Source organism: Loxodonta africana, chromosome 8 (genome assembly GCF_030014295.1).
Source record: "Loxodonta africana isolate mLoxAfr1 chromosome 8, mLoxAfr1.hap2, whole genome shotgun sequence".
Taxonomy (NCBI): domain Eukaryota; kingdom Metazoa; phylum Chordata; class Mammalia; order Proboscidea; family Elephantidae; genus Loxodonta; species Loxodonta africana.
The window spans coordinates 37,155,538-37,181,154 of NC_087349.1; the positions used below are offsets into that span (position 1 = coordinate 37,155,538).

At 38.6% G+C, this 25,617-nt stretch overlaps 1 protein-coding gene across 3 annotated transcripts in view; it reads right to left on the reverse strand.

Moving 5' to 3' along the window:
• Positions 1–393: 393 nt before the first annotated feature.
• Positions 394–25,617, reverse strand: part of ZNF277 (zinc finger protein 277) — a 120,108-nt gene continuing 94,884 nt past the window's right edge. For all 3 annotated transcript variants that reach the window (XM_023544558.2, XM_010587358.3, XM_064289803.1), the window contains exons 5-12: positions 17,815–17,906; positions 16,779–16,889; positions 15,780–15,912; positions 8,945–9,012; positions 7,315–7,411; positions 5,536–5,578; positions 3,982–4,156; positions 394–3,038 (exon numbers count right to left, since the gene is read on the reverse strand). In XM_023544558.2, the coding sequence (XP_023400326.1) occupies positions 2,852–3,038; positions 3,982–4,156; positions 5,536–5,578; positions 7,315–7,411; positions 8,945–9,012; positions 15,780–15,912; positions 16,779–16,889; positions 17,815–17,906 (906 nt within the window). In that variant the 3' untranslated portion in view covers positions 394–2,851. The remainder of the gene's footprint in view (positions 3,039–3,981; positions 4,157–5,535; positions 5,579–7,314; positions 7,412–8,944; positions 9,013–15,779; positions 15,913–16,778; positions 16,890–17,814; positions 17,907–25,617) is intronic.

Genomic DNA, 25,617 nt, shown 5'->3' on the forward strand with positions numbered 1-25,617 from the left:
GAATCACTAGATAAAAGATGATGAGGAACTTTTTAACGATGCATCAGAAAGATAACAACTAAATGCACTGATCTAGTCTGACATCTCTAAAAGAGGACAGATATTATGTGCTGGACATGATGCAGTAGGAACCATGCTGTATCTCCTAGGAAGTATTTGCACAAAAAAACCTTGAAACACAAATTTAATGAAGCTTCTAAATCTAACTACCAATTTGCAGAAAAAATGAGTGACAGAGGAACATGTTAAGTGACACAAAGAGGATACAATTAGCCAAATTCAGAAAGTGGGAGAAATGACCCAGTGACGTTAAAAAAAAAAAGGGACAGTGAATTCTTAACGACCACACCAACAAAATGCAATGTGTGGATCTCACCTGGACCCTGATTTAAACAAAGCAACTGTAAAAGACATTTTAAAAAACTTTATTTTGAAATAATTTTAGACTTACAGAAAAGTTAATAGTACAAAGACTTCCCATATCCCCTGCACCTAGATTCTGCAAATGTTGAGCTTATTACATATACTTTATCATTCGCTCCATATATCCATATTAGTCTTTTTCTGAACTGTTTTGAGAATAAATTTGCAAACAAAATGCCCTTTTACTCTTAAATACCTAAGTATGTATCTCCTGAAACAAGGTCGTTCTCATACATAACCACAGGACAATTATCAAAATCAGGAAATTAACATCAACATTGCAAAATTTATTACAGACTTTATTCCAATTTTGCCAACTGTCCCACTTATGTCTTTTATGGCAAAAGAAAAATATTTTTCTGCCTCTAAGACCATGTTCCATTTAGTTGTCTTTAGTCTTCTTTAATCTGGAAAAGTTCTTCAAGTCTTTATTTTTCATGACCTTCACATTTTCAAATGAGTATTTTGGAGATGGTCCCTCAATTAGGGTTTAACTGATGTTTCTTCATGCTTATATTCAGGTTATGCATTTTTGGCAGAAATCCATGAACGTGATGTTTTGTCCTCCGAAGTGCATCTTAGCAGGAGGCACATTTGTCCCGCAACTGGTAATATTTTAATATTTTTGACACAACTAGGGAATATTAAGAACAGATGACATTAAGAAGTTATTGTTAATTTTGTTAGGTATTGTGTTTATGTTTTAAAAAATGGTAGTTACCTGTTAGAGATACATACCTAAGTATTTAAAGACAAAATTACACAATGTCTGGGATTTGTTGTTGAGTATTCCATGAAAAATAAAGGTATGTGTGTGGCAGGGAAGGTTGATAGAATAAAAATGGCAGAATGATGAAAATTTTTGACGTTGGTGATGAGAACATGGGGGTTCATTATTCTAGTCTACTTTTGTGAATGTTACATATTTCCATAATAAAAAGTACCCATGTCCAGGTCTAACTGCAGCATAGGTTTTCTTCCACCCACCTGTGGCTAAAAGGCAATCCTGCCTCGATCTTTCTTGCTATACCAGATTAAAGTAGGCTTGAAAAGTTCAAAAGCAAATTCAGCAGCTTGCATTCTGGGGAGTTTTGGTAGATATGTGAGGCTGTTTTGTACAGGTTCTTACAGCCCATTCTCATTTGCAAGGCTCTGGAGACCCATTTTGGATTCAGGCATTGTAGATTTCAGTTGCGAGGCAGGAAATCAAAGATTGAGAATATTACAAATGTGAAAACTGTATAAGAATATAATCCCATGAACACAGACTGACAGAATACTTTCAAAAAAGATCATTTTTTCTGTATTAAGTAATTTAAAATGATGCAACATTTAGTGAGGATGGGGGTTTAATCTTCAGCACTACTCGAAATACTGGTATTTAAACAAATCTAAACACTAAAGGCAAAATTATACTCCACACCAGATTCCATGTGAGTATTGTAGTAATTGAGACAGGCAGGCTTTTCCTATTATAATGTAAATCATAAGGCTCCCAGTATCTGGGCAAGTATTCTGCTTTCTGTTCAATTAACTTTAGATTTCTCACGCTAACACAAATGATTAGAACAGAAGTCCAGGAAACACCAAAAGTTAACTTCAAACCATACTGAATACATTCACCCTGTCACTCTTAAACCAACTTGTATTATGCATCAATGTAGTAGTGGACTCAGGGACAAAAATACATGAAACAAAATGGCCTGGGGGCCTTCAGTTTAACGAATGTTGATAATAAGACACTTTGTATGGAGAAGGCATGGGCAGAACAGATTTCTGACTCAGACAAAAATGACTTTATCTGACAGTAGCAAACTCCAGATTGGTCAAACGGTCTTTACCCCACTGTAGGGGAAGGTGAAGTTACTCGGCTTGATGCCCATTTTTAGGGAGTTCTGCAACTCTAGACAAACGTCTGTAATAATGATATAGGCAGCTCTCTATTACTACAAAATAGTATTCAATTTGTGCATTACCAGGTCTTTGATCATTTTTTCCTTTCTCCTGTGGCTCCTCTTTTGGTCACTTTCTGTACAGCTTAGCAAATACAGTACAGAAAGCACACTTCTGTCAACGTTCATGACTTACTGGGTGAAGAAGGCTTGTGGGGAGAAGACAGCTACTGGCTGATAGTAAGTAGCTTTATAAATAATGTGAACATGTCACTCATTTGTGATTTCCATATCCTCCTTATCACAGATGAGTATGAATTAATGAAAGAAGATCATTTAAAATGATCACACAATAGAACTTTATAGCCAACATACAAAATGTCCTCATTTTTCTACTTTATTTTCTGAAAACTTAAAAAAAAAAAAAAGCTTATTTCACCAAGGATTAATCCTTTGCTGATGTTCAAATTTAAACTATGCTTTTGTGTCTGTCTCATAGGAGGCACCACTCAAAATTGCTTCTGTAGCAGTTTCTTCTAGTTTTTCACACACTCCTGCAGTAGCAACTGGTTCAAAATGCTGCTTTGTTTTAAAGCATGCAGTTTAGATGTATCTTCGCTGATGACGGGAATATTTTCATGTTGTTCCTGAGCTGTCAGGTCACTTTCACTGTCCGACAGTGTACACAGAAGAGTATCATTTTCATAGGTTGGAAAATAATACCTGAAACAACCACAGATACATTGAATAACAGAACTAATACATTATCCAGGGAATTTCTAGGTAGCGTTACTATATAATATCTATATCTATCTATCTGTAATTTTGCTAAGTTTCCTTGCCAATAATTTCGACAGCATTTTGCAATGGCTATAACAGAGAAAAGGAGCCCTGGTGGCACAGTGATTAAGCGCTCAGCTGATAACCAAAAGGTTGGCGGTTTGAGCCCACCAGTCGCTTGGCGTTGGGCTAGAGTTTTAGGACTTGGTTCAACATTCCCTGAGAACAGAGGAACCACAGGGCAACCAAAAACCCAAAGCCTCTCAGAAGTCCCCTCAACTGAGGTTGTCCCAGGGAGATGTGAGAACCAGTGTAGACTGACCGGGCTGGAAAAGGCTACCCTGGAGGCTGACTGTACCTCAGGGGTACCAACTACTTAATGTTCTTAAGGTGCCAAGATGCAAAATACATACCAAAAGCCCTAAGAGTGTACATACCTTTGATACAGTAATATTATTTCCAGAAATTTATCTAAATGAGACAAATACGCAAAAATGTAGGGATGTGGATTCCATTTTTTCTTATTTACGATAACAAAAAATAGGAAACAATCTAAATATCTAACAAATTAGCGTATACCATACAACGGGATACTTGGCAACCATTAAAAATGATGCAATAGACATGTGATGGATATGGACAGATACACATAATACTGTTCACAAAATGACACACCTAGTAAGATATAAGACCTATATCTACTTCTACATCTCTTTCTAAAAATTCTGAAATAGTTGGTCTCATTTGTAAGATGAGGATTACTTTAACAAACATACTTTCCTTTAAAAAAAATTTTTTTTTTTTTAAACATTTAAAGAAACTAAACAAAGGGATGAAACAAGGGAGGTGGGGAAAGGAAGTGGACACCTGGTTGAGCAGAACTTACTGCAGTTGATCCCACGTCTGTCTTTCAGGAAGCAGCGAAATGTGTTTAGTTTCCTCCATATGAGTCCTTAAGTCTGCTTTGGATTTAAACTTCTCATGACAGCTGTAACACCTACACTGGTGAACCTCTCTCCGAATGAAGTTGACCAGTTTCACTTGCTGATAGAAATTTAATCCTAAAAATGACAGTATACAGAATCATTAGCCCAACTGGTCAGGCTCATTTCTGCACTGTTATAATTTTTTAAAAGAGCCACTCAGCTTTATTACCCAACTTGAAGAAAAACCAAAACTAGATCCATTACCATTGAGTCGATTCCAACTCATAGCAGCCCTACAGGACAGAATAGCGTTTCCAAGGAGTGGCTAGTGGATTCAAAATGCCAACCGTTTTTTGGTTAGCAGCCGAGCTCTTAATCACTGAGCCACCAGGGATCCCCAACCCGAAGAGGCACTCCAATTATACAGTAAAATAAAAGACACAAAATAATAACAGCCAATACTCATAGAGGGCTTACATGCTAGGCACTGTCCTGATTACTTTATATTAGTCCCTGGAAAAGAACATCATGCTTGGTAAAGTTGAGGGTCAGCAAAAAAGAGGAAGACCCTAAATGAGACAGGCTGACACAGTGGCTGCAACAATGGGCTCAAGCATAACAACAATCATGAGGATGGCACAGGACTGGGCAGTGTTTTGTTCTGTTGTACACAGGGTCGCTGTGAGTTGGAACTGACTCAATGGCACCTAACGACAACAGCTAATACATGCAATCCTCACAAAACCTGTATTAGGAAACTGTACAAGGTTGCATAGCTAGTAAGCAGTGGAGCCAGGGTTTGACACCAGGCTGTTTGCTCCAGATTTCATGTTCTTGACTAGGAAGCTAATACAACGTGGATATGTGTCCATAAAAGCAGTAAAGTAACACATTTAAGAGTCTAGGAAAGTAGTCACTGAGCTGAGCTGTGGGAAGTGAGCTTTTTACTGTCTTGGATCCATCAGTAAGTCAGTATTTTATATCTTAACACACCTAATTCTTCTATCACAGCGATACTGAGAAGGACACAATAGGGTACATCTATCACAAACCATGCTAGGTGCACTGCCAGGCAGTGCAGTAAGTGTTTTATATACATTATTCACTCCCCATAACATTTTTCCAACTTGAGGCCCAAGGTCACAGAGCCAGTAAGTGCTGGAGTTGAAATATGAACTCCAGTCTGACTCCAAAATCCATGCTCTTTCTACTAGCCCCCGTCTTCTATGTGATAGGTAATGTACGCATTAACTTACATTTTATTTGAAGTACTCATATATGTAGGTAAGAGGAAGAAAACTGTGTGAAATTAAAAACCGTATTTGAATATTCCAGTTCAAAATAGCTGAGAATCACTGCTGCGGAAAAGAGAGCTCTGTAAACGCATCTGCTCAGAGACGCTGGCTGTGCACTCTCCAGTCACGACCACTGCACGCACGCGCCATCCGCATCATTGGCAGTACTGTACACAAAATGTGCACCATCATGGAAAACAACTTCTGAAGCCAACTCACCAAGTTCTGACTTTATTTTGAGGAGATCAAACTCATGTGCATCCTAAAAAAGGGAACGAATACATCTGTAAGCATATGAATTATTTAATCTTTCGTGCTGAAGTTATAAACAGACAGCTTATTCACAGGACTTTCAGCATTTCTGAAACTCGGGCTGAGTTCATCATCTTCTGCTTTTGAAGTGTTCTAATTCTGTTTTCTCCCACAGCCAACTGCTTCTTTAAGCACAGACCAAACAAGTCATGCCAATCAGTTACACATTTAATTATTCGCAGCTCAGAGCTACAGATTTCACAATTTACTATGTTTGTATTCTACAGTTTGACAGAAAGTGTCCTCAGTCTCTAGGTAAGATGTGGCTGTACCGTAGTGTACATCTGGGCTAGATTTCCGGGTACTGGGCCTTTATTCCACATGCAGATACACATTTTTATAGATCCTGCTTTTTACTTGCTGCTGTCAAGCACACTGCTTATCTGCAAGTTTCTCCTTCACTCACATCTTCCCATTACACTGCTTAGGATTTTCACGATGCAGAGACTTTTATTTATCCTGCTTGTTCCATTGCTGCAATCACCCGTCTCTCTAAGTGTTGTTGTAAGTTACATGCTCACGGAGGACAAAGACCGTCTAAGTGTGTGTGGCACCTAGTGCAGCCCCATATGCAGGAAGGTAACTAGGGATTCCAGGGAATGTTATCACCGACAGTGACTGAGCAGAGGGTGAGAACCCCTGTCAAGGATGCTGCAGAGGGAATCTCTGCACAGGGCAGGTGTGCGAAGACTCCTTTCAATTCAAAGACCATCAGGATATTATGAATTTAAACACAGGCACTGTACACACGTATTAGTGGTACCTTGTGACAGAGAAACTGACTCTATTTCATAAAGGAAAATGCCTTTGGCCTTTCTAACATCTTCTAGGTCCTTCTTTGGCTGTGTAAGAACAGTGGTTCAGAAGGAGGCTGGAGTAATGGAGAGGAAGCTCCATTAACACAGAGGTGGTGGAAGGGAATATTAGAATCATCTAGCAATATTTTTCTATTATAATCAGCCCTCTACCTCCAAGCTGCAATACTGTGGCGAATTATTTGATGTTCCCCTTTCCCACCCACACTGTCCAATTGATCAGAGGTGTAGGGAATGTGTCACCTCTCTCAGATATACTGAGGTAAAAAAAGGCTTTGAACATCTAGCATCAAGCTTCATTATAACACAAGATGGCACCCAGACGGGGAAGTACAGATTATGAATGCCCCCAAATTTCCTCCCTCCAATCCTTGTATGCGAAGTAGCTGCAAGACTACATCCAGGTCCCTCTCCCATGTACCCCCAAGGGGCCTCTGTTTCCACAGGACCTTTGTAAATGGCAGCTACCTCCCTTCCCTCCTGCTCTCATGACTCACCAGCACAGGAAACACTGGAAAAGGACTCAGAACTTGCCCATATCTGTACAAAATAATATCATGGGTACTATTAATCATGGTTGCAGACACCACTTCCTGAGCTAGAACTAGCCTGTAAGTATCTCAAAGGTGAGAATGAATCAGCGGTCTATGAAATCTCAAAACAACAGCTCACCCAGCTCTAGTCAACTGCACTAACTAAACTGCCCTGAGATCTGGTTCTCCTGGCTTATCTTTTCTGTCTTGCCGATAGCACTTTGATGAATGGGGTAATGTTTGAGAAATTAAAGGTATAAAAGTAGACTAGGTTGCAATAAGCATCAGCTTTCCCCTGTCAGAACAAAACAAATTTCAAGTGAATAAAATTATCTCACCTCCATGTGGACATACAATTTCTCGACTGTTTCTGCTTGCTTGTCACAAAATAGGCAGACAGCAGAGACAGGGATTTCTTCCCAATCAGACCAGTCACTGTGTTGAAAAGAAAACAGAAGATATGGAGGTCCCTTCATTAAGAAAGTGTACGACACAGCGACTCTTCCCTAGGAACCACCGCCAATCCCATTCACCTCTGACAGTTTTGTAAAGACTGTCACATCATCTTATGACTTTCTGATATAGCTTTTGAAATTCAAAGCAGCACCATGAAATTAATATAAACAGCAAACAGGTGCTGTTCCATTTTCTTATATTTGCCTCTCTTCTGAGCAGTTACTTCGCTACAGAGTCAGTGCGATCACTTTCGGAGACAACTAGGTTTAATTTGCAAAGGAGACGTTATTGAGGGATGTGATGCTCGCTCTCATTAGCCACAACCACCGAGTGCACACGCTGTGAGGCACGATGCTGGCAGTGTGTTTCTGCATGACAAATGGTGTATTTTCAAAAGGCAAACCATACATCTTTCATGAGGGAAATACTGGCCATGTTAAATGGGCCGAGTGTTAAATCTGGTAGTATACAGAGAACTCCAAACGCATAGAGGATCCCTTTTACCACTTTTCCTCTTCCTTGCGTTTATCTTCTCAGATACTGCCGAGTGAAGAGATGTGGAGCCAAGAAACTACCCATTCAAACCTAAACAAGGGAGAACTTCTCATGGCAACTTCAGAAATTATTGCTGCTATGACTTTGAGGATTAACCTAACCCAATTCACACCTAAGCTTTCCTATTAAAAAATGGGGAATATTTTCCTTAACCCTATTCATCCAGGAGGGAGTCAGCAGTATATCTGTTCCAGGTCATTACATCACTTTTGTGTTTTTAAAAGGCCAACATCCATCCATTGAGCATTCTAACTAGTATGCCCTAATGGGAAAGAAATGTTTTTATTCTGGAGGACTCACTGCCTGACTCTCTATGCATCAAAGAAAGTTAGCAAATGGCAACTCTCCAACTTTGGGCTTTACACTTCAATAAAATAACATTAATTCAAAATCCTGGGAGAGAAAAAAGGCCACACAGCTTTGAACAAAAAGAGGATGAATAATAGGAAATCCTTTTAGGTTGAAAAGGACTACTTCTCAAGCTTATAATTTCAGGCACAGAAGCTGTGAATGTTTTAAGTTAGTCATCAATGGGATGAACATAGAACAAGGTTAATTCCAATTCCGTTACATTCTCTATTCCAACAGCAAGCAACAAGGAGTGTTCAAAGATCGTATACTTCAAGATTTGGGGACCAACTGAGTAAACGACGCACTTTGAATTGTATTTTTCTCAGAATTATATGTTATCTACGTGTTCAACTAATAAACAGCTTTAGTAGCAAAATATTCGTTGGAACAACATTTGCTTTAGTGATTACTATTTCAAAGCTATTTTGAATGCAAGGTTTTGCCACATAACATCAAAGGACATATGTCTCAGAGAAAAAAGGGTTTTGTCTTTTTATTCTGCGTCTTCAGGTAACATTCTCCAAAGACAATTTTAAATCAAACTAAAGAGCTGTTTTTCTACGCTGGAAAACACTGTAATTAATTAGTAGTAATAACAAGTCTTACTCGTCTTGATGGTCTAGCAACTCCCGATCATCTTCCAACTGAACTTCTTCCCAAGATTTTCCAAGTTCCTTTGGAGGAAGGACAGAGAGATTACAGAGATTTTTTTTTTAGGGGGGAAGGAGAAGAGAGGGGAAAACAGACACACAACTCTAAAAAAAAAGAAAACTCCCCATTCAAAGGGTTTTGAAACTATAGAAGTAGGATATAGTAAACATTTTATTTCAGTGATAAAGAAGGATATATCCTAAAATGCTTTCATAATGTTTTTCTTTTGGAGAAGCAGCAGTATCCTCTTCAGTCCACAGTGGTCTTTCCAGAGGACACTTCTCTGTATAAACCCTCCCATGGCTTCCCGCCACTTAGAACAAAATTCAGGGTCCTTACCGTAGTTTATAAGGCCTCCATGCTCTGTCCCTGGTTTCCTCTCCATCCCTATTTCCTACCACCTTTTTCCTTTGATCGACTTGCTCCAGCCAGACTGGTCTTTTTGCTGTACCTTGAACACATCACGCTCGCGCCCACCTAGGCACCTTTGCACTTGTTGCATCCTCGGCCTGAAACACTGTTCCCTGCCTATTTGCGTGGCTCAGGCCTCCTGGTCTCTGCTAAAAGGTAATCACCTCAGTCTTTTTCTGATTCCTCTGTGCAAAATCACGTCCCTTTTTGAAGTCACTTTTTATTTCTCTATGACATTTTAGTTTTCTTCAAAGCACTATTCACTACCTGAAACCATTTTATAGACCCACTTGTCTTGTGATTTGCCATCTGTCTCCTCTACTAGAATTCAGTCCATGAGGGTCTGGCCTGTTCCATTTCCAATGCTTGGCACGTAGTGGGTACTAGTATTTGTTGAATTCAATTGTAACTGAGAAAATCTAAACTTTGAGACAAATTCAGACCCTGCCTCAAAAGGTTTTTGTAAGGTGACCAATGAGTTAGTTACTGTATACAAAGCCCATGGTACAATGCAATATTAGGTATTTGAATACCTATCCAAATTGCTTTTACCCCTTATAGTGCATAGAGAAGTCCTACCCTTTTAGGGCTGCATCTGCCAAGCCTATCATAGCTTCAGCAAAACCTTATAGAATGATGGGTAGGAATGACTTCCTTTGCTCCAACCATTTGTCTTATCTCTGCTGAGTCATTTCTTCTTTACTTTTTTGCCCCTTCTTTCTCTACCCAGCCTTCCCACTGTGACCCAGGCAAAAGCAGATAGTGGTACTAAAGGGGGATGTGGGAACATTACTGGACATTTTTTCAAGCAGCTAAAATATGGTTAGGAGGGTCAAGCCCAGCCTAGTAGCTTATAAGCTTCAGCATGCTATTCTTGTTCAATATTACCCTTTTGGAAAAACACAACTATAATTCACTCGTAATTTTGGACTTTTTTTCTTCCCCTCAAATAAAGGTATTCATTTAGCTAAAAACAAAGAACTACTGGTGCGATTATCATTTAGGGGGAAAAAGAAAATCCATCATTCATCAACTTAATGAGAGGTTTTGAAGCTGTCATTATCTATCAGCTAAATGATGCATGAACTCAGACATGCAGAGATCTACCATAGCGTCATTACAGATAGTTAATTTGGACTCTATAACATACTTCTGAGCGTTGTTATGAGGCATTTGAACCTTATTACAGGATACCAAGAATGGCCTCAACAGTGTCAACAGGATCCTTGTTAGAATTTTTGGTGGTGAATTAAATCCCTCAGGTATTAATGTCTTCCTTGGTCTCTCTGGACTTAGACTTAAGGTCATGCCTTTATTGCTCTAAGATATTACTCAGGGATGGGCCATCTGTGGTATTTCCATTCTCAACTATACAGGCAATATTTGCCAATAAATGCTTGGAGGCAAAAGTGACAAAAATTATCTTTTATTGCCAAACTTCCAAACTCAAAGCATTATTTCACAACTTCTTCAGTAGTCCATACAATGTGTAAGGATTTATCCAGGCTATACAGCATTAACCATTTACCCCGTGAGGGGAAAATGGAAATCTGTGTATTAGGAATCATATAATAATGTATTTATTAGGAAGCAAGCAATTGGCATGTGACAATGACCCAGACTTTCCCAGACTGCACTGCTTTGGTTCAGTCAAATACATGACTTATTACAAGAACAAGAACCAAAGAGAAAAACAAGAAAGCACCAAACTCTCCAATTAAGACACTGTGCCTGCTAATGAATTATGTCAGGAAAGCAAAGAATGCAAGAAAAACAAAGTTTGGAAGGCATGTCAGTAAAGATGTTCAGAACACCCCCTCAAGCCCCTGCATCAGATGGTTTTTGATCAGAGGGTGGAAAAAAACACAGGGAAAAAAAAAAGCTCCTTTTCATCTAGCACCTCTCCATCCTCAATGCACACACACTTGACATGTGTGCTTACACACACACACACACAACTCATTAGGAACAGAGAAAGAAAAGTGTTTTAAAGGTAAATAAATTATTTCTTTGGAACTATAACAAAACTATGAAAAAAATAGTTCAAGAGCCTACTATCATTATAAATGGCTTTGTATATTTTACGATTAAAAAAAATTAAACAAAAGAATGATAAAACCACTGCAAAAGCAATTTTCCTTAGCCCTGGCAGCATAGTGGTTAAGCTGCTAACTGAAAGGTTCGTGATTCAAACCCATCAGCTGCTCTGCGGGAGAAAGATGTGGCAGTCTGCTTCCGTAAAGATTACAGCCTTGGGAACCCTAAGGAGCAGTACTACCAGGTCCTGTAGGGTCGCTATGGGTCTGCATTGACTTCATGGCAGTAAGTTTGGTTTTGTTTTTGGTTAGAGGAACTCAGAGTTTGAAATGTGGGCACCTTAGGGATATGCAGCTGAAGCCTTGATAATGATGTGAGTTGCCCTCTGAGGCAGGGGTATCTGAAGACAAAAGTGTCTGGCACCTTGTGCCCTAATCATGCTCTTCTTATTGTCTGAGGCTTTTGGTTTATGAGAAAATAAAACAAGAGCTTGAAGTAGGCAATCTAGACTATGCAAAGGACCTTTAGTACATTTGCAAGTGCATTAATATTTGGAAACTGGTATGAGTTAATAAAAATGGAAATTATCTCGCCTAAGAAGGAAAAAGGAATTTGTCAATTTGCTGAGCTCCAAGGAGAGCCAAAAACAGCCTCCTTTCCCTGCTGATCTCCCACCTTTTAAGACTACGAGAGTGCATCTTGCCAAAAGTATCCTGGATGCCTCTTCTATCACCTCTGGTCTGGAGATACTCTATGTGTTTGGTGGAGGTAAGGAACTCTGTGGGTTAGTGACCAAATGCTGCATGTATGTGCTACAGAAGAAGTCAAAACATTAACTTCATGCACACCGTTACAAGGTGTTGAAACAAATGTGCTTACATGTCTGTCTCCTATACCAAGCTTCGAACTCTTTGAGAGCAGTGACTCGATTCAGCCACCCTGTCTATAATGTCTTTCTTTCTGTTCCAGCATCTGGTAACTACAAGGCACTCAAATGTTTGTAGAAATGTATAAAGCCAATGAAATTGGTCCTGGAGAGAGGCAGTTGTGAGAAATGGATATAGACACAGTGAGCACTAATACAACAATTCTTCCTCCTTTTGCCCACACGCATGTCAGCCTTTTTCCTCAGAGGAGAAGCAGTGAATATCTCTCTATCCATTGCTAAAGTACAATTTTAGAAGAATTTATTCTTCATATTAATGATTTCTTCATGTTAAATATTCTTCATTAAAGGGATCCAAAATAAAACAAACGATGCTGAGAAACCTGTGATCCTCGTTTTTCTCTACGCACTGTCATTACCTGGGACAGTCTTTTACAGATTCGTTTACATATTATTAGTAGCCCTGGTGGCACAGTGGTTAAATTGCTTGGCTGCTAACCGAAAGGCCGGCAGTTGGAATCCACCAGTTGCTCCTCAGGAAAAAGAAGTGGCAGTCTGCTTCCGTAAACATTACTGCCTTGAAAATCCCATGGGGCAGTCCTACCCTGTCATATAGGGTTGCTATAGTCAGAATTGACTCGACAGCAATGGGTTTTTTTTTGGTTACATATTATTAAAGAAGGCCTGGCAGTGCAATGGTTAAGCGCTTGGCTGCTAACCAAAAGGTCGGTGGTCAGTTACCCACAAGCTGTTCCATGGAAGAAAAGACCTGGCAGTGTACTCCAGTAAATATTTTAGCCTAAGAAACCCTATGGGGCAATTCTATTCTGTCCTATAGGGTCACTATGAGTCAGAACTGACTCAGCGACACACAAAAACAACAACATATAATATTATACAACACTCTTCTTTAAGCATTCCTAGTATGTTACTAAAGCTGATAGGCACCTGCCTAGTTTATGACATTTATACATCTTTAGATAGTTTATTAGCTTCTTCAATCCTTTTCAAAGGTGTTTACATCATTCCTATGATGCTAAGGCATCACTGAAAACCCTCGTGGTGTAGTGGTTAAGTGCTACAGCTGCTAACCAAAAGGTCAGCAGTTTGAATCCACCAGGCACTCCCTGTAAACTCTATGGGGCAGTTCTACTCTGTCCTATAGGGTCGCTATGACTCAGATTTGACTCAATGGCAATCGGTTTGGTTTTGGGGTTTAAGGCATCATAATACTTTCTTAGTGCTTTTTTTTTTTTTTTAATCATTGTTATTGTTCTCAGCTATTTGCCTCAGTGGGAAAGCATACAGGGCTAAGTGGCTAATGTGGGTTAGAGTCCCCAAAGAGCTGATTAAAGTCAGCTTCACTTTGACTTTGGCTCATTTTCTAGTTTGTCACAAAGGGAATAGGCACTCTAGGGTGAATAGGTCAGTATGAATTCAACATCATTACTTGACTAAAAAACCTAACTTAAAAGTGTAAGAAGTAGATATTAGTATTATCTCCATTAAAGAAGAATGAAGGAAATTGATGCACAGGGAGGTTAAGTAACTTGCCCTAGCTATGTGACCTTGAGAAGCTTACTTAACCTCTCTGTGCCTTAGTCTGACAATCTATAGAATAAGGATAATTAATGATAATACCTGTGTCATAGGGATGTAGTTAAGATTAAATGATTTAAAAGATATGATTTCCTAGAATAATGCCAGGCACAGAGTAAATACTCAAACAGCTGCCATTTTTCCTTTTTTAATTACTTTTATCAATATTATCCTAAAGTTGTCATTTAATTTTCATTTCCTGTTATTAAAGTTTTCACATTCTCCTGAAGCACTTCTCTAAGCCATGATTCATGCTGCATCAAAACTGGGTACTCCATGGGCAGCATCAGCCAACATGCTTGTCTAGAGACAGCCAGCCTGAGCAGGTGATTTCACATTTGACAAGTCACACTACATGATGCCCAGGGAATGAAGCATCATACTTTTCTAAAAGTGCCAGCAGAATGTGAGTGAGCAGTCCCTTTGAAGTCTCCTCTAAAAGGTAAATACCTCCAGCTATACGATATTCTGCTAGTCCCAAGCTCTTGAATATTAGTTTAGAAGAGCCTCAGAAGGAAGAATCCCTGTGACATGTCTTCCATAGCTTTCTGTAGGAGCTGACAATTTCTTAGCAAGTTAACACTGAAGCCCACTCCCTACTGGATTGGGTTGGGCCCTGAAGCAGCGTTTATTCTAGAAAGTGCTGTGACTTGAGTGATTTCAAGAGAAGACTGAAGGACTCAAAGGGTGCGTTTGCCTTTAGAGCGTTGTAAAACATTTGTAGCAACTATGGCAATCTCTCAGAGTCAGTCTTCAAACATGCTAAATTTGCTTCTCAAAGGGAATTTCATTTTAACACTATAAGGATCAGAACAGGAAAAAACAGACCCTAGAGCAGAGATTTCCAACATAGTTCAAGATATGCTTGTTTCTCTCTAATAGGTAAAAAGTCTGATTATATTCAATTAGCCTTCTGTGGCCAATGAGTTTAGATTTTAATTCACTCAAATCAAGAAGGGGAAAAAAAATCAATTTTTATTTGCTTAAAAAAAGAGCCAGTTAGAAACAGCACTTCCAATCTTTGTTCCAATCCCACTAGAGAATAATTTAACCCTTCTCTTTACATGAGTAGTAGAAGCACTCCCCAGGTATTGTGTCAATCAACACTCTCCTCCCATATTTCCCAAGGCCTCCTCTAGTGACATTTGCTTCTGACTGAATAAAAAAACATACCTCTTCTTAAACAAAAGGAACTGTAGTCTATGGATGCTGGCAAATGCTGTTGAGGTTTCTGGGCAAGGACATTCTTCAGTGCATTTAAAAACCTTGGCATGGTAAACCAGTTAGTCTGTGCTACTAGCCAAACAAATAAAATTGCCTTGTATAGTAAAATGCTGTGGTTTCCCTGAAACTTCCCATAAAAACAGGCTGGTCCAAGCTGATGACAGAGAATTTTTTTTTTCTTTTTAAATGGGGAGGAGGGGTGAATTTTTACCGGGGAGAAGGGAGAAGATTGAAGACATTGTTTTTTTAATTCTCTAGCATACCACCTAGCATATACAGTGTTTAACACATGTTTTTAAAATAGAATATAATTCTCTGGTCATAAGTTAACAGATAAATACAATAAATGGGAGGAGGGAAAAGGAGGGTAAAGACCCAAGTGCTTCATGTTTTTCTTTTTTTGATTAAAATCACTGTGGATTCTAGAGATAGGGCATTTTTCTATATAAACATATCACAAATCAACAATTATGCTTTGTAAAAACCATTTTGAAGCTAATCACTGCTCAAAAGTACCCCTCAATTACATTATGACCTTTGTACTAACTGCTTGCTCAAATATTTGTTGGCCCTTAGAAAGATTTTGTTTGCAGTACTGCAATCAGACTTTAAATCATGACGGGAAAGGCTTACCAAATAATTGATGACATAAAATCGGTCATATTCTCTGTTCTTAGGATTGATCTTACGATGCTGTTTTTTTCTCATATGATCTTTAAGTGTATTTTTGTCCCTGAAGGTCTTCTCACAGTACAAACACTGAAAGCTAAAAGAAATACAGACACTGACAGACTGAACATGTCACTCAGATGCTTGCTGCAATGGCCCTTTATTATTATTTTTATACTTATTAATGTTAGGTCACACAGAATCTTCAAATGGGAAGAGGCATTAAAAGGGTAGTATAATCACCCATCAAAGTAGACAACACTCTATAACATCCTTGTCAGAAGCCCCCCTGCCCCCGCCACTTCATTCATTCATTTGCTTTGTAGTTTGACATATTGTGGTTTATTTTGTAGTTGGCTAAGTTGGTCAACTTGGCTTTTTATTTAAAACTGACCAAGATAGCTAATATTCAAAAATCATTTTGTGCTTTACTAATTATCTTTTTAAAAATGAAAATGCAGGTATGTTCTTCTGACGGTATGCTAACCCTCATGATGCAGTATGCTTTATCTCACATAAAGTTGAGTAACATATAACAATTTGACAATATACTTATTTCACTACATATGTATAAAAACAACAGTAAAGAGTAAAGGAATCCAAATTTAAGAATAGTGGTTTCTGGGGGGATACTAATAAGGAAGGAGCTCTTACATGGGAAGATTTAAAGGAATTAATAATGTTCTATTTCTTAGGCTGGCTTATTTTGATATACTTTGTATGATATGTTAAGTTTTTTGGTATACATGACATATTCTATTTAAAACATTTAGAAGCACTAAAAGGGAATATGATCTAGACAAAATAAGAATTGTCACACAAAATGTGAACTCTTCCAACATGACAAATGAGTAAGTTCCACTTCTTTAATTACTGCTCAGTATTAAATTCATTTTTAAAAATTCACAACAAAGTCCAAGATTAAAACAGCCCCAGACTGTTGTTTCATAAAATAGTACCTACTTGTCAAGCTTTTTTTGCAATGTATATAGAAATTCATTGCAGTTTACGATGTTGTCTGGCAATCCAATGTTAAAAGCATGTTCTCTGGCCATGTGGTTCAAAAGTACAGACCTAGGAAGGCATTTGAGCAATTAGCATTATTTATAAATCATCTAAGAACAAATCAGGCTAGGAACAGCATTTGTGTAAAACTGTTATAAGTTTTTTATTATACAACATTAGTTTGTTATCAGACACAAAAGAACAAATTCTGTATGACCCCACTTACATGAAATACTGAAAGAGTAGACAAATGCAGACCATCAAAAGTTTATTAGTGGTTACCAGCAGCCAGATAGAAGGGAAAATGGGGAGTTATTATTTAAGAAGTACTGAGTTTCTCTTTACAGAGCCCTGGTGGTACAGTGGTTAAGAGCTCAGGCTGTTAACCAAGAGGTCAGCAGTTCAAATCTACCAGCCACTCTTTGGAAACCCTATGGGGCAGTTCTACTCTGTCCTATAGGATCACTATGAGTTGGAATTGACTTGATGGCAATAGTTTTTTTAATTAGTTTTTCTTTGAGGAGATGAAAAACATTTGCAAATGGAGAGTGGTGATGGTTGCATAACAAAGTAAACGTAATTAATATCACTGAATTGTAAACTTAAAATGGCACATTTTTAGTTATATATATTTTACTATGCACATACACATAAGCCTTTAAAATTTATTCTCCATATATGCATGGAGCCGTGGTGGAACAGTGGTTAAGAGTTTGGCTGCTAACCAAAAGGTCAGCAGTTCAAGTCCACCAGCTGCTGCTGGAAACCCTATGGGGGCAGTTCTACTCTGTCCTATAGGGTTGCTATGAGTCAGAATTGATTCTGTGGCAATGGGTTTGGTTTGGTTATATAGAAAAGCACATTAAAAAATAAAGTCCTGTTGATATATAAAAGGGTCCAGAGACATCTTAATTTATATAACTAACAGTTACGGACGTATTGATGAACTTTCAAATGAAAGACAGTAATATTTAAAGATAAATAAAAGGCAAACCTGTTACCGAAGCATTCCATATTGCAAAACATACAAATGCCATAAAAATTGGTATCATTTCTTTCTTGCTGTTGTTGTTCCAGAATTTCTTTCTGTTAAGCAGAAACAGATTTTTGATATTATCCTTAATAAGTGCACAGTTAACTAATGAAAAATGGCACAGTCTGGATGGGAGGAAACTGGGGCGGAAACCTGTAGAGTGTATATGAGAGCTGACAAGATTTCAAATTTCTCTCTTCATTCTTATTCTTGTATCAAAACTCAAAGTCTGTATGTTTAAACGTTTACAGAACACTCCACAGACATGTAGGAAACTCAAAGTGCATAGGGTCTGACTACCCTTCCCTATCCTTTCAGACATTCCTGTCTTTTGTCAGTGGTCTGCCATCAACCTCTTCGAAAAACAAAAACTTGTTGGGGTGGGATCTTTGATTTGCTCCTTTCTCAAATTCTCAGTTTCATTTGTAATCAAGTTCTGATCAATTTTTCATTTAAACTATCTTTCACATTACTTTTATCCACTATAACTGAAGCAGGATAAACAAAGGCATACAGCCTGGTAAAACACCTGGTACTTTTGACGGAGCTGTAAGCATCTTGGTATAGTTGGAGCCTATACCAAGCGAGTGCAGTTAGAATATGGAGAAAGAAGAAGCTTTATGGTGGAGGAGCGTTTGGTTGGCTGTTCAGTTCTATCCTATAGGTCAGCGGCACATTACTTGCTGTCAAAGATGGTACTATTTTCACTTTACTACATTTGCCTTTTTTTCCTTAGAAGGTACCCATTGTAGCATACATAGATTCACAGCGTATAACAAAGCCCTTTCTATTTAGTGAACAAGCAAGTACAGAATCCAGGGAATAAAGGCCTGGACAGGCAGGGTGGTGTTAAAGTCTGTCTAACAGAATACCCACACAAAAGCTTCACTGAGATGAGTCTGATACCACTTTTTCTTTCTAACATATGGATGAGCCTCTCAGCATTTGGGGATATAAAACACACTGAAAAAACAGGACAGATAATATATGCAAATATAATGATATCTTATTCCTGACTTTAATCAGAGTAAGAAGCATCCTGGGTAAGCAGATTTTCTAGATCATAGAAACTTTAACTTGGCATTTAAAGGGTTAATTGTTTTACCCCAGTTGCTTCCAAGACTTCTCTCAAGTTTCTCAGCGTTCCAAATTCAAGATATGATGTAGGGTCCTTGCTATGAACAAATATTATGATATTTTACTGTAATGCAAATATATCTCTTTGCCCCTACGAATGACTCTAAACTATTGTGCTCTTCTGGTTTGCTTTTCTCTCTCTTTTACGGCCACCTGTGTTTACTCTTCTCTTATTCACTGAAGCTTTTCATCACTATTAGTGATCTACTTCTGTCCTCAGCAACTGGCTCTGCCATCTACACCTCCTTTCCATCTGCTATCCTCTGTGGGGGCCTCCTGTTCTTCCCCTTAACCTAGAACAAAACTACAGACACTCCCAAAACCCAGCTAAGGAAAAACAGATAATCAAATTCTATAAAGTGAATTAAGGGTGTTTGGTACCCATTCTCTTCCTTGGGTGGGCTCATGGTTATTATTTTCACCTCCTAGGGATGCTTTGTCTCTTTTTTCCGAGTTTTCTGTGATTTGGATCTAGTGTTACCAGATGCATAGATTTACAGGAAAGACTTCCTGTTACATGTACCTTAAAAGTATGTTTATCTGATACACACCCAGAGTGATGAAAGACAAAATTTGTAAATGGACCTTTAAAAAATCACTCTATAAATATGTAATGGTTATATCTGGAAGTGAAATAAACAGAACTAGCGCTTAACAAAGCCTTAAGTAACACTGAGTGGCTCCCTATTTTCTACCGAATAAAGCCCATAATCCTTAGCTTGGCATTCACAACGCTCCACACTTGGTTCAAATCTAGATTTGTAAAAACCCCTCTCAAACTGCTTCCCAATATAAACCCTATGTTATATGGAAATGAAAGAACATACACTATAATTTACTTATTTGTGTACTGTTATTCTCAATAACAGTACTCAGTTATATGATTTCTTAAGCCACGCAATTGCCTGGAGTAATTGTTCCCCTTCTTCCCCATTTTTGCCTGTTGGCATTCTCTGCCCTTACCCTTCAAGGCTCGGTTCAAATTTTCTGTGATGAGAGGAAAAAACAACAGGCTCGGGAGATCTATATTCCCAACGTGTTTTTATTTATTTATTTTTTCTTAGTGATGCCTTTAGCAAACCACTTCTCTAGGACTTAGTTTTTTTTAAATAAAATGAAGGAGATGAATCAGGTGACCTCTAAACTACCTTTGAAACACTCCACAAATCATAAAGATGGCTCTCTGTAAATGCACCACCCAGGGACTCCTAGGATAAGAAAAGGAAGTTGTCCAGGATTTCATTTTACTTTGGATCCACAATTGACACCCATGGAAGCAGCACTCAAGAAATCAAAAGATGTATCGCACTGGGCAAATGTGCTATAAAAGACTGCTTTAAAGTGTTGAAAAGCAAAGATGTCACCTTGAAGACTAAGGTGCACCAGACCCAAGCCATGGTGTTTTTAATCACCTCATATGCATGTGGAAGCTGGATGATGAATAAGGAAGACCAAAGAAGAACTGATGCCTCTGAATTGCAGTGTTGGTGAAGAATACTGAATATACCATAGACTGCCAAAAGAACACACAAATCTGTCTCGGAAGAAGTACAACTAGAATGCTCCTTAGAAGGATAGCGAGACTATCAGGAGGGATAAGTCCTTGGAGGGATCAGTCCTTGGAGAAGGACATCATGCTTGGTAAAGTACAGGGTTAGTGAAGAAGAGGAAGACCCTCAATGAGATGGACTGACACAGTGACTGCAACAATGGGCTTAAGCCTAACAACGATTGTGAGGCTGGGGTAGGACCAGTGTTTTATCTGTTGTACATAGGGTTGCTATAAATTGGAATCCACTGGACGACGCCTAACAACAACATGTTAATGAGGCAGGACTCAATCTACAAGATTAGATTGTGTCTTAAGCCAATCTTTTTTGAGATATAGAAGAGAGAAGTGAGCAGAAAGACAAGACGACCTCACACCACCAGGAAACAGGAGCCAGGAGAATATCTCATCCTTTGCACCTGGGGTCCCTGCACTGAGAAGGTTCTTGACTGGGGAAGATCAATGTCAAGGACCTTTCCCCAGAACTGACGGAGAGAGAAAGCCTTCCCCTGGAGCTTCCACCTTGAGTTCAGACTTCTAGCCTCCTAGGCTGTGAGATAATAAATTTCTTTGTCAAAGCCATCCACTTGTGTATCTGTTATAGCAGCACTAGATAACTAAGACAGTGAGGAAGAAACAGAGTGGGCAATCAAGAAAAATGTATTTTTCTCTACTCTCTTTCTTATTCCTTCTTTCCTCCTTCCTTCGCCCCTCCCTCAATTGCTTCCTTCCTTCATAAAGGTTGACATCTGGTAGGATTAGTTGTAGCATATGTTGGAAGTCACTTATGACCAAAAACAAAAATAATAACTAATATTAGGAGACAATCCATACAAAAACCACAAAGGTAAGAGTGCAAATCGAAAGCCCATCAGCTTTGTGGTTTTATTTAAAAAAAAAAAAAAATCTCATGCCAGGCAGATATACTAGGTTTTACACATGGCTTTACAGAATAGAGGGATGAAGAGAATGTCACAGATGTTATATATCTGAACTTCTCAAAGCAGCTGATGAAATCAGGTAAAATTTTCATTACAAATAGGCTTGGATAAAAATCACAGTTGTAAGAATACAAGACCAGCTTATGTACCAGGCAGAGTCATGATAATAAGCTGTATGTTTGTCTAATTGGTATAAAATGTCAAGGATGGTAGCAAAGGGGTCAGTGCATAGTCTTTCATCTTTATTCATAAGTTGAAAGCAAAGGAAACATTAATGAAATAGCAAAATTAGCAGATGGCACTCAACATAGTCATAGGGGATTGACTTACACACAGAAAATGAAAATGTGAGTTAGGCTGAAATTATATAAATCAGCCAATTTAGGAAAGAACAATATAGAAAATGTAGATTAAGGTAAGAATTTGTACACAGGAAAGTAAAAACTGATGCTTAGAATGACAAATATAATAGACATAGCCTGGGTTACCATGAGAAAGTAAAGCTAAAGCTGATTTTAATGATTTTATTAACCACAGACATCAAAAAACATTTCTTGGATGTTGACAAAAAATAGCTTACAATAGTTTCCTGGTTAAATGGATAAATGGGTAGATGAGTGGCTATGAGAGGCAGCAGCACACTCCTAAGGTTCCTTCCCAACCTTGCCCAAAGGCAGCAGCACACAGGAACCTGCTAGAAATTCAGTCTATGAGCCCCACAATGCTCCTCCAATACAGATCACAACAAATCTCCCTTCTAAAGCTTTTTATAGCACCAGCCCAAAAGGTCCCACAGGAAGGCAGCAGAATCTCCTGTTACTCCTGCCTTCTATTTCCAGAAACAAGGATTATCTCTGAGGTATTTGGGATCATTTTATTTACACATTCACCTTATGCTCTAGTAACCGCTTCAGGCTGCTATAAAACAATGTAGTATAAAAACTGGAGGTGGGCCCCAAATTTGGCTCTCTTGGACAGGAGGTCCATAAAAGCACACTATGTGATGTCATGGACAATATACTTATAATAAACTGACCAAATAACACGGGGCTGTTCTTGTACTGACCCTCAAAAACAAGTTGACCCTCATGCCAAAGCACCTGCCAAACCTCGGTGCAAGCAGTGTACAGAGGTGGGCTAAGGGTTGTAATGATGCAATAATGATGTAATACAGATACCTGCTTCCACCTGATTAGAGGATGAAACTAGAAAAATGGCAAATGTAATCAAATAATCTTCCCTAAACATGGTTTTTGTGATTATTGGGTTTTTTTTTTTTTACTATCTTTATCATTTTCTTGACTCTATCACTTGGATACAGGGTCACAGGCCTTAGACAGCAATCAGGAAACCTAAACATGAATTGAAGCATGCACAGAAAGCCATTTTTTTTTTTTTAATTCTCCTTTAAGTGAAAGTTTACAGCTCTAGTTTCTCATACAAAAACTTTATATACACTTTGTTTTGTGACCCTAGTTGCACTCCCTATAACAGCACACTCTTCCTTTCCACCCTGCATTTCCTGTGTCCATTCAACCAGCTCCTCTACCCCTTTGCCTTCTCATCTCACCTCTGGATAGGAGCTGCCCATTTAGTTTCATGTATCTACTTGAACTATGAAGCACACTCTTCACAAGTATCATTTTCCGTATGATAGTCCAGTCTAATCTTTGTCTGAAGAGTTGGCTTTGGGAATGGTTTGTTTTGGGCTAACAGAGAGTCTGGGGGCCATGTCTTCTGGGGTCCCTCCAGTTGCAGTCAGACCATTAAGTCTGGTCTTTTACTAGAATTTTAGTTCTATACCACACTTTTCTCCTGCTTCATCAGGGACTCTATGTTGTGTTCCCTGTCAGGGTGGTCATTGGTTGGTAGCTAAGTATCATCTAGTTCTTCTGGTCTCAGGCTGATGGAGAGTCTGGTTTATGTGGCCCTTTCTGTCTCTTGGGCTCATATTTTCCTTGTGTCTTTGATGTTCTTCATTCTCCTTTCCTCCAGGTGGGCTGGGACCAATTGATGCATCTTAGATGGCTGCTTGCTAGCTTTTAAGACCCCAGAAACCACTCATCAAAGTGGGATGTAGGATATTTTCTTAAAAAACTTTGTTATGCCAGTTGACCTAGATGTCCCCTGAAACCATGGTCCCTAGACCCCTGTCCGTGCTACTCTGTCCCTTGAAGTATTTGGCTGTATTCAGGAACCTTCTTAGCTTTTGGTTTAGTCCAACTGTGCTAACATCCCCTGTATTGTGTGTTGTCCTTCCCTTTACCTAAAAGAATTCTTGTCTACTATCTATTTTTTTTTTTTATCTAGTTAGTGAATACCCCTCTACTTCCCTCCCTACCCTCATAACCATCAAAGCATGTTTTCCTCTGTATTTAAACCTTTTCTTGAGCTCTTTTAATAGTGGTCTCATACAATATTTGTCCTTTTGTGACTGAGTAATTTCACTCAGCATAATGTCTCCCAGATTCATGTTATGAGATGTTTCGCAGATTCATTGTTCTTTATCACTGTGTAGTATTCTACTGCGTGAATATACCGTAATTTGTTTATCCATTCATCCATTGATGGGCACCTAGGTTGTTACCATGTTTTTGCTATTGTGAATAGTGCTGCAATGAACATGGGTGTAAATGTTTGTGTGACGGCTCCTATTTCCCTAGGATACAGTCTAAGGAGTGGGATTGCTGGATTGTACGGCTCTTCTATTTCTAACTTTTTAAGGATGCGCCAAATCGATTTCCAAAGTGGTTGTACCATTTTACATTCCCACCAGCAGTGTATAAATATTCCAGTCTCTCCACAACCTCTCCAACATTCATTATTTTGTGTTTTTTGGATTAATGCTAGCCTTGTTGGGGTGAGATGGTATCTCACTGTCGTTTTGATTTGCATTTCTCTAATGGCTAATGATCATGAGCATTTCCACATGTATCTGTAAGTCACCTGAATGTCTCCTTTGGTGAAGTGCCTGTTCATATCCTTTGCCCATTTTTTAATTCGGTTGTCTTTTTGTTGTTGAGGTTTTGCAGTATCTTGTAGATTTTAGAGATTAGATGCTGATTGGATTTGTCATAGCCAAAAAATTCTTTCCAGTCTGTAGGATGTCTTTTTACTCTTTTGGTGAAGTCTTTTGATGAGCATAAGTGTTTGATATTTAGAAGCTCCCAGTTATTTAGTTTCTCTTCTGGTGTTTGTGCGTTGTTAGTAATGTTTTGTATTCTGTTTATGCCATGTAGTAGGCCTCCTAGCTTTATCCCTATTTTTTCTTCCATGATCTTTCTCATTTTAGATTTTATATTTAGGTCTTTGATCCATTTCGAGTTAGTTTTTGTGCACGCTGTGAGGTACGGGTCCTGTTTCATTTTTTTGCAGATGGTCATCCAGTTATGCCAGCACCATTTATTAAAGTGATTGTCTTTTCCCCAGTTAATGGACTTTGGGCCTTTGTCAAATATCAGCTGTCATAGGTGGATGAATTTACATCTGGATTCTCAATTCTATTCCATTGGTCTATGTATCTGTTGTTGTATCGGTAACTACTGTAGCAGTGTAGAGTCATTTCATTCTTACTCCAAAAATGTCATTTAATTTTTACCCCAAAATGACTTACAAGAACAGCCACACACTAGACAGAAGAGTCCCCTAAAAAATAATTTCTAATCCCAACTCCACAACACCAACTATTGGGTAACTGAGGCCTCCAAAGTTGTATTTTACATATCATGGCTATAATTTTTTTTTAACATGGGTTAAACTTTAGTGAGGTCTAACCAGATGCCTCGCCCTAACTGATGGGTGCTTGAGGGGTTGTCAGCAAATTACCCAAAGAACATCTAGAAATGAGTGACATAATTTACTGGCATATCTTGCAAAGACAAACATCCAGCAAATGTATATCAAAGTAACTAAATATAGCAATTTATTGATATGATTAACCCATTGCCCTCGAGTTGATTCTGACTCATATCGACCCTACAGAACAGAGTGGAACTGCCCCAGAGGGTTTCCAAGAAGTGGCTGGAGGATTCGAACTGCCAATCTTTTGGTCAGCAGCTGAACGTTTAACCACTGTGACATCAGAGCTCCATTAATATGATTATCATTGAGAAATCAGTCAAAAGTCCAAGATTAAAT